Raw genomic sequence first — 13,936 nt, 5'->3', positions numbered from 1 at the left:
AAAGTTTGATCCTGTTTTTATGTTTAAAGAAAAATAAAAATGATTTTTATTTAAGTAACTATCTGTCTTGGCGAATTTCTATTGCTGCTGGGTTTTGGGGGTCCTCTGGGCCTGTAACACTTGCTTCTAAGCTTTTGATCACCTTTGGAGTCTGTAGTTGCCATTTTTTAACATGAGGACCAGAGGTGTGCAAATGAAAGAAAGGAAGTCATTATGAGGCTGAAAAAAAAGAATAAAATAGTAAGAGACATTTCCCAAACCTTAGGATGACCAAAATCAAGTGCTTGGAACATCATTAAGAAGAAAGAGCGTAATCCAAAGTGTCTGGTTGGCCAAGGAAGACTCCACTGCTGATGACAGAAGAATTCTCATCACAATGAAGAAAATCCCCAAATGCCTGTCTCCGATAGACACTCTTCAGGAGGCAGGTGTGGATGGTGTCATTGACTAATGCCCACAGAAGATTTAATGAACAGAAATAGAGACTGCACTGTAAGATGCAAACCACTATTTAGCCACAGAAACAGGATGGCCAGATTAAAGTTTGCCAAGAAGTATTTAAAAGAGCCTGCAGGATTCTGGAAAAAGATCTTGTGGACAGGACAGATGAGACCAAGATTAACCTGTAGCAGTTATGGCAAGAGCAAAGTGTAGAGGTGTAAGGAGTTGCCCAAGGTCCAAAGCACCTCATCTGGGAAATATGCTATTGAGGCTGTTATGGCTGCCACAGGTACTGGAGGACTCATTTTCATGTTTCTGCTGATGGCAGTAGTAAAATGAATTTTGAGGTGTACAGAAACATCTTATCTGCTCAAGTTTGAGCAAATGCCTCCAAACTCATTGGAAGGCTCTTCATCCTAAAGCAAGACAATGATCTCAAACATACTGTTAAAGCAACAAAGGAATTTTTCAAACCTAAACCAGGAAAATTCATGAATGGCCAAGTCAGTCACCCGATCCCAGTCCAATTGAGCATGCTTTACATATGCTGAAGAGAAAACGTAAGGGGACTGTAGTGCGTGTCGAAAGAACCAAAGACTTGTTGATCCAATCCAAGGCTTTTATTAACTAAAAGACTGGAGCATATCACAAGTAGGTCGACCAGTCCAGAATGACCTGGTTTGGCTTGAGCAATCCTTTAAGACCTGCCAGTAGGTGTGGCTACACTCTCAGCCAATCACAGTCATCCTACACTACCATCTGTACATATACACATTGGTGATAGAATCTGTACTATCACAGGGTCAAGCCCCTGAAACAAGCAGGAGCTGAAGATGGCTGCAATAGAGGCCTGGTAGAGCATCACCATAGAAAATACTCATGACTTGGTGATGTCTATGAATCGCAGACTTCAAGCAGTCATTGCATGCAAGGGATATGCAACAAAATACTAAACATGACTACTTTAATATATATACCATTGCTCTGTCCCATATATTATGGTGCCCTGAAATGAGGGGACAATATATAAAAAGTGCTCTAAGTTCTACATGATCAAACCAAAACATACACAAACACCCTTGAATAAAATCTGGAATGTGCACTTTAATCACATGTGAATGTTTGATTACAAATTTTAAACTGTGGACCACAGGGGAAAATAAAGGAAAAAAGTTCCTTTTTCCCAAATATTATGGAGGGCACTGTACCTCCAGAACAATGCCTCATATGCTAGGATGCTGTTCATTGACTTCAGCTCAGTATTTAATATGTTCATTCCCCAGAGGCTGGTGGAGAAGCTTTCTTCGCTGGGACTTAACAACCTCTCTGTAACTGGATTCTGGATTTTCTAACAGAAAGATAAATCTGTCTGGGATGGTAGCAGAAAGTCAAACGTGAGCACTGGCACTCCTCAGGGCTGTGTGCTCAGCCTGCTCCTGTTCATGTTACTGACCCACGAATGCATTGCCAGATCCAGCTCCAACAGTGTCATCCAGTTTGCAGATGACATAACAGTAATTGGCCTCATCAGCAACAACGATGAGTCGCTCTACAAAGAAGAGGTGGAAAATCTCTTGATTATGGTGTGAGAATAAAACCTGAGTCTCCATGTGGACAAGACGAAGGAGATGATCTTGAACTTCAGGAGGACCAGGAATGACCACCCTCCACTACAATATCAACAACTCTGTAATGGAGAGAGTGGAGAGCACCAAGTTCCTTGGAGTTCACATAAATAGTCACCTATTGGGAACACACATCTCCTCATTTGACAGGAAGATGCAACAGTGACTGCACTTCCTGAGAAGACTGAAGTGGGCAATGCTACCAGCCACCATTATGTCAACCTTCCACAGAATTCTATCAAGACCATCCTGGCTGGCTGCATCACAGTGTGGTACAGTTGCTGGTCAATTGGAGGTCAATCCATAGGACCATAAGAATGATAGAGAGGATCACTGGAGTCTGTGAGTTCGTACTGTTTAATCCAGGCAACATCCTGGTGAACTTCTTCCAACCAGAACTGTACTCCAGGATTGTACCCCAATGTTCTTCTGTACATCTTTGTTCCTGCCATTTAGTTAACTGCCTGATGTGGAACACCTTACAGTTGTCTGCATTAAACTTCATCTGTTATTTCTCTGCCCATATCTCCAATTGATTTACTGTGTATCCTTTTACAACTTTCTTCACTAACCATATGCCAAGAATTTTAGTGTCATCTAAAATCCTACTCATCAGTCCATCTACATTTTTATCTAAATAATTGGTATGTTTCACAAATATCACAATAATTTGTAATTCACTCTGTATTTTTCATTAATATAGATGACAAACAACAATGGACCCAGTCCCTAATCATAGGCCTCCAGAGAGGCAATCATCTTCTACCACTCTGGCTTCTCCCGCAAAGCCAATGTCTAATCCACATTTCCCTTTTCATCGTGATCCTATGCCGTGTAAATTGTGCTCAACTCACAGTTGTATCTAATGGTGGAGATAACTTGTTGATCTGTTTGCAGAAGAACCTTTTTCACCTAGGAAATACATGAAAAATAAACCTAAACATTCTAGCTATCAGACAGATTTTCCTCTGGTTTTAAAATGATACCTATGCTAGAAAATATCTCCAACAAATTTCTCTTTGTCCTTTATCAGTTGGAAGTGTTAATGAGATCAAATTCATTTCGGTAGGTACATCTGCCTTTAGATGACATGCAGCCTATTTGACAATGATCTATGGAACATGCAAGCTTGATTAAGTCTTACTTGTTATCGACATCATGTACCCAAAGCTGGATAATAACTAGAAGCCCAAGACTTGTACTAAACCCAAAAAACTAAAGCTAGTTAGTTCCACTGTAATGGGTCTTCAAACAGAAACTTTTATTATCCAAATATCTGTTATTCATCAAATGGTCATTAATGGTTTAATTTTGCTTCATAGAAAGAACTGTGGGGAAAAAAAAATCATAATTCCATTTGATAATCACAGAGGTGAAAGCGTTGCATTCATTTAAAAACAGTAACATGATTCTGAAGAAATTGTAAAATAAAGTATTATATTTAAACCATTCTAATTAGTTTCATCAAAATTTGAACAATATAAATCCATTTTAAATGCAAATTCACGTTTCCATAAAACCCTTAAAAAGTCAGAGAAAAACATGGAAGATCTGATGATCCAATGAAGAAATATAAAAAGGCAATTTACAAAGGAGCTCAATGACATCATGCCAAGTCAGTTCAAAATCTGTTCCAACATTCCTGATGTGTTGGATTGGCATCCACTGAAAAATACAAACACAGGTACAGAAATAATCATGTCTACATTTTTGAGTGATTCTGAAGGAGTAAAATAATGTTTATCTGGAAACTTAAATCATACATGCTAAAAATAATACACTGGGTTTCCATAGACTGGAAACCTTGTCCATTTATAATTTAATCTGTCTTTACTTGTCAGAGCCAAGTTTCTTTCTAACAATACTCATAGTACTTTGGTTAAAAGGTTTCTACATTTTGAAAGAGTTTAAACACTTCGAATGAAATATATTCAATTTAATGCTCTGGTTTATCTGTTCATTTTGTACAAAATATGCCATCTTGTGGCTGATCAGTGTAACTGAAGTTATGCAAAATTAAGTATTTGTTTTAGTTGTGACATCCTTCCTCCGAATAGTCAAGCAGCCACTGCTTCTCAATATTTGCAAATATGTTAAGGCACTTACTACCACTACTTTGGAAAATTGAACTTTTGTTGACTTTCCTATATGCATTTTTATTTAGCAAAATGTAATTGGAGGACAAAGAAAAATACTCCAGATGAACAAACAGTTTGGGGCATTGAACATACTTATGAAAAAGATGCAGGAATGGGCCATTCACTTCCTCCTGAATATTCTGTCATTTAATTAATCTTTTAAGATCTAAAAATCTATTGATTTCTACCTTGAATATACTCAATGACAGTCTCAACAGCATACTTGGACAGAGAATTCCAAAAATTAATTACTCTCTTGGAGATGAGGTGATGAAAATGATTGAAGGTAGGGTAGTGGATGATGTCGATGTGAACATTAGTAAAGCATTTAACATGATCGCTTATGGTAGGCTGATACAAAATATTAAGGTACATTGGATTCAAAATTGGCTTGGCTATAGAAGATAGAAGGTATTGATGGAGAGGTGTTATTCTGACTGGAGGTCTGTGATTGGTGGTGTTCTGCAGGGGTCAATATTAGGACTGCGATATTTATGAATGATTTGGAAAAAAATGTGGGTGAATGGGTAAGTTTGCAGATAATTCAAAAATTGGCAGACTTGTGGATAATGAGGAAGGTCATCTCAGGATATGGCAGGAAATAGATCAGTTAGAAATATGGGCAGATGAAATTTAATCTGGGCAAGTGTGAGGTCATATATAAGAGGAAAATATAAAGTAAATGTAGGACCCTTCGGAACATTGATATACAGAAAGATCTTGAGCGACAAGTCTATACTTCTCTGAAAGGGGAACACAAGTGGATGGGGTGATAAAGAAGGTGCTTGTCTTATTAGTCAGGGTATTGAGTATAAAAATTAGCAAGTGACATTGCAGCTGGATAAAACTTTGGTTAGGTCAGATTTGGAGCATTGTGGGCAGTTCTTGTTGCAATATTACATGGAGGCTTTAGAAAGGGTTCACACGAGATTCTCTGGATTGCCTGGATGAGAGTATTAGCTACAAGGAGAGAATGGACAAATTTAAATTATTTTGTCTAGAGCGTCAGAGGCTGGGGGGAGGGTGGGTGCGGGGAAGACACCTAAACAAAGAATATAAAATTATGAGAAGCATAGCGAGGATAGATAACGTCTCTTTCCCAGGATGGAAATGCCAAATACCAGAAGAGATAGCTTTAAGGTGAGAGGGGGATGGTTTAAATAAGATTTATAAGGTAAAGATTTTTTTTTAAGACAGTGAGTGGTAGATGCCTAGAATTCACTGTCAAGGGCAGTGGTGAAAGCAGATGCAATAGCAACATTTAAGGGGCATTGAGACAAACACATGAATAGGCAGGGAATGGAAGGATATACTATATGGAGGCAAATGACATTAGTTTACTTTGGCATCATGGTCAGTGTAGACATTTTGGGTAGAAGGGCCTGTTCCTGTGCTGTAGTCCTCTCTGCTCAATGAAAATTAAAAACCTGCAGTGATAGCTGTGGAAAATGACAAATTGGACAAATCAAAAAGCTTGCATAAATGTGATGAGCTGAATGGCCTCCTTATAAATGATATAATTCAATGATTTACTATGACCACATTTCAAAGTCTTGCAAGATAAACTGTCAATTTAGCTTCTGAAAATATTTCAACTGTTTCTGAGGAATCGAATCTATGGTTTTCATTGTAATTGCACTGCCCACTGTTTCTCCAACATTTTATTTTATTATTTCATTCAGAATCTGGACATTGCTACCATGGCTAGTATTTACCGTCCTTTCTAATTTCCCCTTTACAACTTGCTAATAAGTCATACACAATTGATGAGCCATTTCAAAGGGCATTTAAGATCCAATACATGGGTTGTGTCTGGAGTTACTTATAGATCAGACCAAGCAAGAATAGTATGAACCAGGTGGGCTTTTAGTTTTTGATTTCATCATTACTAGAGCTGCTTGGTGGCATTTATCCAAATTCCACACCATTAACTGTCCACAGTGATCTACAGCTGCCAAGGTGGGATCTAAACTCAGGTCTATGGACATAAGTTAGGGTGTCTCAATGAATAGTTTAGTAATTGTCCTGGTAAACTTGTACTTCTCACTTTGTTCTTTTTAGATTGGTCACAGTGTTTCAGCTACCGAAATAAAACAGAGACACACGCCGAGAGCACTTCAGTTTATACAAATATTTATTACTAAATCTAAAGCTGATTTCAAACTACAATATGCAAGCCCTTCCCAATTATACTTATCAATGCCTGGACTGGTCCCAACTGCCAAAGCGAAGCAATGACCTCACATTTGTAATAGGTTGTCCGGGCACTGGTAGCAGCTTCTCCACCTCCCCCGACCGGGACATTGGTTGGACTCTAGAAGTTCTTCTTCTTCTTGCTGAGAGACGTTTCCACCCCTCAGAGTCTGAAACTTCAGCAGCAGGACCATGGCTTATCTCTTCTCTTTGGCTTGGCTTCGCGGACGAAGATTTATGGAGGGGTAAATGTCCACGTTAACTGCAGGCTCGTTTGTGGCTGACAAGTCCGATGCAGGACAGGCAGACACGGTTGCAAGGGAAAATTGGTTGGTTGGGGTTGGGTGTTGGGTTTTTCCTCCTTTGTCTTTTGTCAGTGAGGTGGGCTCTGCGGTCTTCTTCAAAGGAGGTTGCTGCCCGCCGAACTGTGAGGCGCCAAGATGCACGGTTTGAGGCGATATCAGCCCACTGGCAGTGGTCAATGTGGCAGGCACCAAGAGATTTCTTTAGGCAGTCCTTGTACCTCTTCTTTGGTGCACCTCTGTCACGGTGGCCAGTGGAGAGCTCGCCATATAACACGATCTTGGGAAGGCGATGGTCCTCCATCCTGGAGACGTGACCTACCCAGCGCAGATAGATCTTCAGCAGCGTGGCCAAAAATTGTTTACTCATAGCCCATCACCCTGAATAAATGGCTTACTTATCTTCAAGGTCTCCTGACAGTCTGTGACCAACAAAAGACAACTGCATCTCTGGGCCTCATGCTGTAAATTAGATTATGTCTGCTGATTCATATGCATCTCTGGGCTCCTTGGTGGAATTTAGATTATGTCATCTGATTCACATGCATACATTCTTGCATAAGCTGGTCTAAATCCTCCATTACATTAATTTAACCCACTGCAATAGCACTGTGTGTTTCACAGAACATAGAACTATATATCCTTAAAAAAATACTAAACCCTCCCTGCCCCGTAACCTTCTATTTTTCTTCCATCCTTTTGCCTGTCTCTCTTGGCTTGGCTTCGCGGACGAAGATTTATGGTAGGAGTCTCTTAAATGCCCCTAATGTTCACCACCAGGCACCCATAACTCTCTACATAAAAAAAAACTTCCCGCCCTTCATCTTGAACTTATGTCCTCTGGTGTTTGTCATTCCTGCCCTACCTATGCTTCTCTTGTAGACCTCTATAAGTCTCCTCTCATCCTTCTATGCTCCAAAGAAAATAGTCCCAACTTTGCTAACCTTGCCTCATAAGACTTATTTTCCAATCAAAATAACACCCTGATAAATCTCCTCTGCACCCTCTCCAAGCTTCCACATCCTTCCTGTAATGAGGTGACCAGGATTGAACATAAGACTCAGCTGAAATTTGTCGAGTTGAAACATTAATAAAAATACTAAGTCCAGTTTATTTAGAATCAATTTCAAAATAACATTATTCTTTTTAAACTGAGAATACTAGATCACTTTGTAAGATGTCACTGACTCGTGACAGCAGAGCACAGTTGTCACTGGTGGCAGAAGTTCAGGACTCTTTTCTGCAGCAATAATTTGAAACATTATTCTGCACTCAGAAGTTGATATTAGTTAATGATTATGATTCAGGACAGCACATCGTTACAGCGCCAGCGATTGGGACCAGGTTTCGAATCCTGCGCTGCCTGTAAGAAGTTTGCATGTTCTCCCCATGTCTGTAGGAGTTTTCCCCAGGGACTCCGGTTCTCTGGTTTACTCCCACCATTTGAAACAATTTGGGGTTCTAGTTTAATTGGGTGCAATTGGGCGATTCGGGCTCATGGGCCAAAATGGCCTGTTACTGTGCGGCATGTGCAAATTTAAATTTAAAACATTTAAATCAATTTTAAACTTTAAATTGTAAGGTAAACTGATACAATATTAAAGGGCATGAATCAACTTGGAGCATATGGAGGCAGGGCACAGATGCCTCATGATCTCACAGAATGAAGTCTCTTGAAGCTTAATAGCCTATTTAATAGTAAAATATTCAGTTTCACAGATGAGTAAATATTAAGAGGCAAACAAACCTGTGGTTAGTAGTCTGTAAATATGCACAGGTCTCCTTTGACCATCTCTCCAGACTCTGGCCATAGCCTTCAGAAACAGAACACACAAATAATTTTAAAATAAACTGGGACAAATGACAATAAATTAATAATTTTTAAAAATCTTCTGTTATCTTATTGAAAATTATATCTTGAATTTCCAATCACTTCTACCACAGTCGATTCAAAAATCAATTTATTATTATGAACACAAAATTGCTTTTCCTTTGATTTCCCTCTAAAGGAATATAAAGATATAAAGAGACATCCCAAGACAAGAAAAGGAAAAGAGGTAAAGAACCAAAGTTGATGTGAGAAATACATTTTTTACAAAAGCTATGGTTAGGCTTTGAAATGCACAAGTGGAAGAGCGATGGGTACAGATTAAATGCCAACTTTCAAAAGGAAATTATTTTAAGTATTTTAAAGAAAGCCCCCAGTGACATAGGGCAGGGAAATAAAGAAATTAGGAAATAGATCAAACCAAAATAGATGGTAAATTTATGATGGGTCAAATGACCTCCTAGAACAGTACAGTGCAGGAACAATACTTTCAGACCACAATGTTTGTGCCGAACATGATGCAAATTTTAATTATTCCCATGTCCCTGCACAAGTTCTATATTCCTCCATTCTCAGCCTGTTCATGTAGTTATTTTAGAGCCTCTTAATCATTGTTATTGTTTCGGCTTCCAACACTTTCCCTGGCAGCATGTTCCAGGCACCTTCCACTCGCTGTTTAAAAGTTACCTCATAAATCTGTTAAACTTTCTCCTTCTCATCTTACAGCGATGCCCTCCAGTTTTTTACATTTCCACCTCAGAAAAAAAGACATTCTAACTGACAGGTGCCTGCCATAAGTTTATACACTGTATTCAGGTCACCCCTCAGTTTCCCACACTCCAGAGAAAACAATCCACATTTGTCTAATCTCTTTATAACTAAAATTCTTTAATCTTCTTGTGAACTTATTCTGTACACCACCCCACCGCCCTCCCCCTTTCCAAAGCCTTCATATGATTTTTGTAATGCAATGACAGAAGTATACAATTGGGGGATCAGAGGTGGAGAGGGTGAGCAAATTTAGGTTCTTGGGAGTCACTATCTGGGAAGATCTTTCCTGGACCCAACACACCGATGGCGTCGTGAAGAAAGCACATCAGCAATTCTACTTCTTCAGGAGTTTGTCGAGGTTTGGTATGACATTAGAAACCCTGGCAAATTTCTAGAAGCGTGGTGGAAAGTGTGATGACAGCTGCAGCAAGATCTGGTTTGGGAACACCTATACCCCTGAGTGTAAAGCCCTCTGAAAGGTAGTGGATGCAGCACAGGACATTACAGGCAAAAATCTTCCCCCTATTGAGTACATCTACAGGTAGCACTGCCATCGGAGGGCAGCATCAGCCATCAAAGACCCACACTACCCAGCACACATTCTGTTCTCTCTAGTGCCATGAGAGTGAGGTATAGGTGCCACAAGACTCACACCATCAGGTTTAGGAACAGCTGCTACCCCTCTACTATCAGAATTCTCAACGACAAAGTTAATCAGAGACTAATTTAAGACTCTTACTGTGCACTTAATTGATTTTTCTTTACTCTCTCTGTATTGCAGTTGTTTACATTCATTACCTGTTAACAGTTCTTTTGATTATTTACATGTTTATGCTGTTTGCACTGCCAATTAGTGATATTTCTGCTGTGCCTGCAGGTAAAAGGAATCTTAGGGTTGTATGTGATGTCATGTATGCACTCTAACAATAAATCTGAAATCTAAATCTGAGTAGGACTGCACACGGTGCTTGAAATGTAGCCAAACCAAACTGAGATAACTACAACGTGACTTTCCAGCTTTTATATTCAATGCCCTGACTAATGAGGGCAAGCATCTTCTTTACCACCATATCTACATGCATTGCCATTTTCTGGTAGCTATGGACGGGTGCCATAAGAACCCGCTGTCCTTCAATGGTCTTAAGTACCTTGCAATTTATTGTATACTTTCCTCTTATATTTGACCTTTCACAGTGCAACACTTCACACTTGTCCAGATTTAAAAAAAACATTTGCAATTTCTCCGCCCATATTTCCAACTGACCTACATCTTGGTGTAGTAAAAACACAATCCTGAGGAAACACAGCAGGTCAAACAGTGTACTTTATATACCAAAAATAAAGATAGATAACCAATGTTTCAGGCTTGAGCCCTTCATTAAGGTAGGAACAAAATGCAGTCAGGTGTTAGAACAAAATGGTGGTGATAGGGAAAGGAAAGGGAAGCTGCACAGTCCCACAGGTAAGAAGTAATAGGGAGGGAGGCCACAACAGTAAACAGGGGGAGGGGGATGGCTCTGTGAACGGAGAGGGAAGGGAGTGGAGAGCTAGAGGTAAGGAGACAGAGGATAGGGAAGAGAGAACGGTGGAGTGGACAAACAGAAACCAGAGAAGTTGATGTTAACGCCATCTGGTTGGAGAGTGCATAGACAGAATATTAAGTGTTGCTCCTCCAATTTACAGATAGCAGTACATGTTTGGCAGTACATGAGGTCATGAACAGACACATTGATGTGGGAGTGGGACGCAGAATTAAAATGAATACCCGTCATTGATGCGGACAGAATGAAGGTGCTCAGTGAAGCAATATCCCAGTCTGCGTCCAGTCTCCAATGTAGAGAAGGCCACAACGGGAGCACCAGATCCAGTAGATGATTCCTGCAGATTCACAAAGAAGTGTTGCTGCTTCACTTGGAAGAACTGTTTGGGGGTCCCGAATGGTGGTGAGGGAGGAGGAGTGGTCACAAGTGTGGCACATCCTGTGGCCACAGGGGAAGGTGCCAAGAGGGCAATTAGTGGGACAGGATGTATGGTCGAGGGAGATATTGCCTACAGAAGGCGTGCAGGGGAAGATCTGTCTGGTGTTGGGATCATGTTGTAGTTGACAGATGCATCTTGCTTCCTCACTACCTACAACTCCACCAATTTTCATATCATCTGCAAGCTTACTAATCAGTCCACCTAGATTCCGTCCAAATTGTTTATATATAATCACAAACAACAAAGGTCCAAACCCTGGTCCTTGTAGATTGCCAGTTGTCACAGATGTCCAGTCAGAATAATTCCCATCTACTACTATCCACTGATTTCCATGGCAAGCTGAATTTGAGTCCATTTCCCAAATCGCCATTGATCCAGTGTAGCTTATCTTTTTGATCAGCCTAGAATGAGGGGTTGATTCAAAAACTTTACCAAAGTCTCCCTATCCTCACAATAGTAATACAATCCTCCTCAAAAAACTCAGTAAAGTTTATAAGACATGATCTCCTCTACACAAAAGCATACTGACTGTCCCGAATAAGTCTATACTTTCGCTGATGCAAGTAGATTCTATCCCAAAGAACCTTATCCATTAATTTCCCTACCACTGATGTAAGCCTCACTGCTCTATAATTTCCTGGGTTTATTCCTTTTAAAACAAAGGAATAACACTGATTATTCTCCAGTGCTCTGACATCTTACCTGTGGTTAAAGAGGATACAAAGATCTCTATCAAGGCACCAGCAGTCTCTTCTTTTGCCTGTCAATAACCTGAGTTTGATCACATCAAACCCAGTGATCTTTTCTACCCTAACCTTCAAGAACACCAACACCACCTCCCACTTAATAGCTATATGCCATACAATTTCAGCAATATTCCCGACTGATTTTGCTATCGTCTATGTCCTTTTCCTTAGTGAATATCAATATGATGTACTCACTTAATACCTCTGGCTCCAGGTAAATTTTCTCCTTTTTCCTTGAGTGGTCCTGCCCTCTCCCTAGTTACCCTCTTGTTTTAATGCATGTACAAAATGTCTTGGGATTCTCCTTCATCAAACTCACCAAGGCTATTTCATGGCTCTTATTAGATTTCCTGATTCACTGCCCAAATTCTTTACTGCTACCTTTACATTGCTCAAAAGTCCCGTTAAATTTTAGATTCTTTTTCCTTTGTAACTAAATTAGCATCATCTAAGTTTACCAAACCTTGTCATCTTTGTCTTTCTTCAACGATAACATGCCAGTCCTATATCCTGACCCAGCTGTTGGGTGTGGACTTACCTAAAAATAGCTGCTCCCAATCTACTATCCAGACCTCTTGCCAAAAATTACTGTAATTATCCATTTCCCAATTTAGAACCCCCTAAGATCCAATCTTATCCTCATTCAAAAGTCTCTGAAAACATATGGAGTTATAATCCCTGTCCAAAAATTCTTTCCCATTGAAACTATAGTCATACCCAAAGTCTAGTTCAGCCCTCTCTCTGGTTGGATTAGCTGCATACTATGTCAAAAACCCTCTTGAATGTACATAACAAATTCTGTCCTATAGTGCCCTCCATAATGCTTGGGATAAAGGCACATTTTTTTCTTTTTTTGCCCCTGTGCTTCACAGTTTTAAATTTATAATCAAAAACTTCACATGATTAAAGAGCACATTCCAGATTTTATTCAGAGTTATTTGTCTATATTTTGGTTTGACCATGTAGAGGTTGTACCTCTTTAATCCGGCAACGTTAGAACCTGACCATTGCCAGACCCCAGCAAATGCCAGAAAACAGAAATTGACCCAGAAGGGAACCCCCAATGTAAAAGGTAGAACAAAGCTTAAAACAGTGGGGTGGCACAGTTAGGATAGTGGTTAGCACAATGCCTTTACAGTGCAATGATCAGGACCGGGATCAAATCCTGTGCTATCTGGAAGGAGTTTGTACTACCGGAGGCAGATTCAACCTTTACAGTGCAGTGATCAGGACCGGGGATCGAATCCCATGCTAACTGGAAGGAGTTTGTACTACCGGAGGCAGATTCAACCTTTACAGTGCAGTGATCAGGACTGGGGATCGAATCCCATGCTAACTGGAAGGAGTTTGTACTACCGGAGGCAGATTCAACTTTTACAGTGCCAGCTATCAGGACTGGGGTTCGAATCACGTGCTGTCTCTAAGGAGTTTGTACAGGCATGCGCCGCTTAACGTCCACAATATGTTCTGTGAAACTGGGTGTTATGCAATGTGGATGTTGTGTGAAAACCATATTATATACTTAGAAAAGCTATATGCATTTTACTGTAGATGTGCCTGTAAACTTTTTTATTTGTAAGTAGGGATCAGTGTGGGGACCGACATGGTGCTATGGGGAGAGATCAGGGCAGTCAGATCAGTTTGGGTATACAGTACACAATTCCCTATAGCTAGCGATCGCTTTTTCTAAATTGCTGCGAACTTGCTGGTGGTAACCGAATAATTACAGGACCACCAACATATATGTGGTCGGACGTTTCCCAAATGGACATTATGCGGCACAGACCTAAACGTGCCAAGCCACGGAAGCTGCCGGATCACAGAGCGCCAGATAAGAGAGGTACCTCCTGTACAGCACTTTTTATACAATTCCCCCATTTCAGGACACAATAATGTTTGAGACATTTGGCTT

The 13,936-nt window shown here is 40.2% G+C and overlaps 1 protein-coding gene across 12 annotated transcripts in view; it reads right to left on the bottom strand.

Annotated features, from left to right (window-relative positions):
• The window catches only part of rad54b (RAD54 homolog B), a 168,767-nt gene that overhangs the window by 3,870 nt on the left and 150,961 nt on the right, over window positions 1-13,936 (bottom strand). For 9 of the 12 annotated variants that reach the window (XM_069921887.1, XM_069921886.1, XM_069921883.1 and 6 more), the window contains one exon: window positions 8,447-8,513. In XM_069921887.1, the coding sequence (XP_069777988.1) occupies window positions 8,447-8,513 (67 nt within the window). Of the gene's footprint in view, window positions 1-3,655; window positions 3,732-8,446; window positions 8,514-11,063; window positions 11,177-13,936 lie in introns of those variants that run through there. The other 3 variants (XM_069921889.1, XM_069921888.1, XM_069921890.1) reach the window with 3 other exon arrangements.

This window comes from Narcine bancroftii, chromosome 2 (assembly GCF_036971445.1).
Source record: "Narcine bancroftii isolate sNarBan1 chromosome 2, sNarBan1.hap1, whole genome shotgun sequence".
Taxonomy (NCBI): Eukaryota; Metazoa; Chordata; class Chondrichthyes; order Torpediniformes; family Narcinidae; genus Narcine; species Narcine bancroftii.
This window is presented reverse-complemented; position numbering and strand designations above follow the sequence as displayed.